Source organism: Mandrillus leucophaeus, unplaced genomic scaffold (genome assembly GCF_000951045.1).
Source record: "Mandrillus leucophaeus isolate KB7577 unplaced genomic scaffold, Mleu.le_1.0 Scaffold347, whole genome shotgun sequence".
NCBI lineage: Eukaryota > Metazoa > Chordata > Mammalia > Primates > Cercopithecidae > Mandrillus > Mandrillus leucophaeus.
In genome coordinates this window covers 2,148,463-2,150,447 of record NW_012103665.1, presented here as the reverse complement: position 1 = coordinate 2,150,447, position 1,985 = coordinate 2,148,463, and the positions used below count along the sequence as shown (strand labels likewise).

Sequence of the window (1,985 nt, the reverse complement as noted above, 5' to 3'; positions counted from 1 at the left end):
GTATTCGGTGAATGGAAGTTCCTGTTTCTCCACCAGCTCACTCAGGTCCGCCATCTCCTCCCGGTGGTCCATACAGCCGCTCTGGAGCCAAAATAATGGGGTCACATCTCGGCAGCGACCTGCCCTCAGGTGGCATTTTCAAATCAGTCATGGAGAAGCTGGAGGTGAGTCCTGGCATGGGCCAACTTCTCCATGACTTCCTACAGGGCCCGGTGGGTCTCCCCACTCACAGACTCGCCCCCAGTCCCTGGGGCTGGGACCGCTGCCTCTGGCTCCTTCTGGGCCGAGGCCACCAGGTGAGCCAGGCGCTGGCAGTACACCCTCTGCTCTGTCACCCGCTCTCGTAACCGTGCCTGTTCCTCCTGGGCACTGGCTCCAGCGGATTTGAAAAATGCCACCTGAGGGCAAGGCGTGAGCATTCTTGTAGGGGCATACACAGAACAAATGGGGCAGAGGGGTGGAGCGTGGCCCCTTCCCTTGGGGCCTCAGTTCGTCACAGGTGAAATGGGGTCTGACTACTGGCTCTTGGAAGGGGTGAGGGTCCAGAGAAATCAGAAGGCAGTGAAAGTAAGAGCATAAAGGGGTCTGGGAGGGACCACAGAGGAAGGTGACAAAATCGGTGCGGGGGGAGTCAGGCTCACCATGGCCTCCCAGCTCTCCAGGTCCTCTGGGAGGCTCGGCATGGGCTGAGGTGCCTCCTCCTCCTCACTGTCCAGATGTTCTTCTCTCTCTCCTGTGGGGGGTGGCCAGAGGTGTCCTCAGACAACCCAACAAGGCAGGTACTATGGGCCCATCTCTGCCTCCACCCTCACTATGTAACCCTGAGCCAGCCCCTCCCCAGAGAGGAATAAACTACTGTTCTTTATTTTTCCTTTTAAGAACCAAGATCTTGCTATACCGCCCGGGCACAGTCCCACTACTGGTCGGTGCAGGAGTTCTGACCTGCTCCGTTTCTGACCTGGGCCAGTTCAGCCATCCTTAGGCAACTTGGTGGCCCCCCCTGCTCCCAGGAAGTCACCATATTGATGCCGAACTTAGTGCAGGCACCCGGTTGGCATAATGACCAGCTGTTCTAAAGGTCTCTTCCAACTCCTCAATCCTACACTGCTAACAGTCCCCCCTTCCTCCTGGGACTCTCTCCTCTTCCTCTGAGTGGTCTCCCGTACCTTCCCCAGGGAGAGCCATGAGACTCAGTTGGTCCTGCAGCTGCTGCTTCTGCTGGCTGGCAGCCTCCAGGTGCTCCTAAGGGGCCAGGAAAGAGTGAGAAGGCACGAAGTTTGCCAGGTTGTCCCCCTCATGGCCCCGTCTTCAGCAGCTCCCTCCCCTGGGTCTCCTGCAACTTTTGGCGGGCCATCTCGGCCACCGCTTTGCCCCAAGCTTCCTGCTGCTGCAGCTGGTTCATTAGCTGGGTCTGCTGCAGTAACTGCCTGTGCAGCGCCTCCTTCTCAGAGGTCAGCTGCTGATAGGCGGCCACCTGCTGCTGATAGGTGGCCACGGCCTGCTGCAGGTGACCCAGGTAATGGTCTGGCTGCTGCTGCAGACTCTGAGCCTTTTGGCTCTTCAGCTCCACCTGCAGGAAGACCCTGGGTGTGAGGGCACGTGGCGGCTGGCTTCCAGATTCTGGGCCCATTAATAGGGTAGCGAGGGCACTGTGGGGCTCTGTTGCCTACCCAGGCCCCTGGCCCCTTACTCCAGGCCTAAGTGACTGTCTCCCTTTCCTAGAACCCCATGCCTCCTTCCCCAGCCTCAAATCTCATACCCTCTTCTCACCATTTAAACTGTAGGCCACAGACTGGTGGAAAAGCAGTGGGAGCCAACCACTATGTGCTAAGTGTGCTACAGGCCTAATGCTTTCCATGTATTATCTCATTTAATCCTCAGCACCTCTGTAAAGAAAATGCTAACTTCCTTTTGAAATTAAAGAAACAGAGGCGGCTGGGCGCGATGGCTCATGCCTGTAATCCCAGGACTTTGGGAGGCCGAGG

The 1,985-nt window shown here is 57.6% G+C and overlaps 1 protein-coding gene across 1 annotated transcript in view; it reads right to left on the bottom strand.

Annotated features, from left to right (window-relative positions):
• The window catches only part of LOC105546034 (golgin subfamily A member 2-like), an 8,502-nt gene extending 6,872 nt beyond the window's left edge, over positions 1-1,630 (bottom strand). The window contains exons 1-4 of the mRNA XM_011989133.1: positions 1,327-1,630; positions 1,135-1,244; positions 642-728; positions 205-398 (exon numbers count right to left, since the gene is read on the bottom strand). Of these exons, the coding sequence (XP_011844523.1) occupies positions 205-398; positions 642-728; positions 1,135-1,244; positions 1,327-1,630 (695 nt within the window). The remainder of the gene's footprint in view (positions 1-204; positions 399-641; positions 729-1,134; positions 1,245-1,326) is intronic.
• Positions 1,631-1,985: the final 355 nt, after the last annotated feature.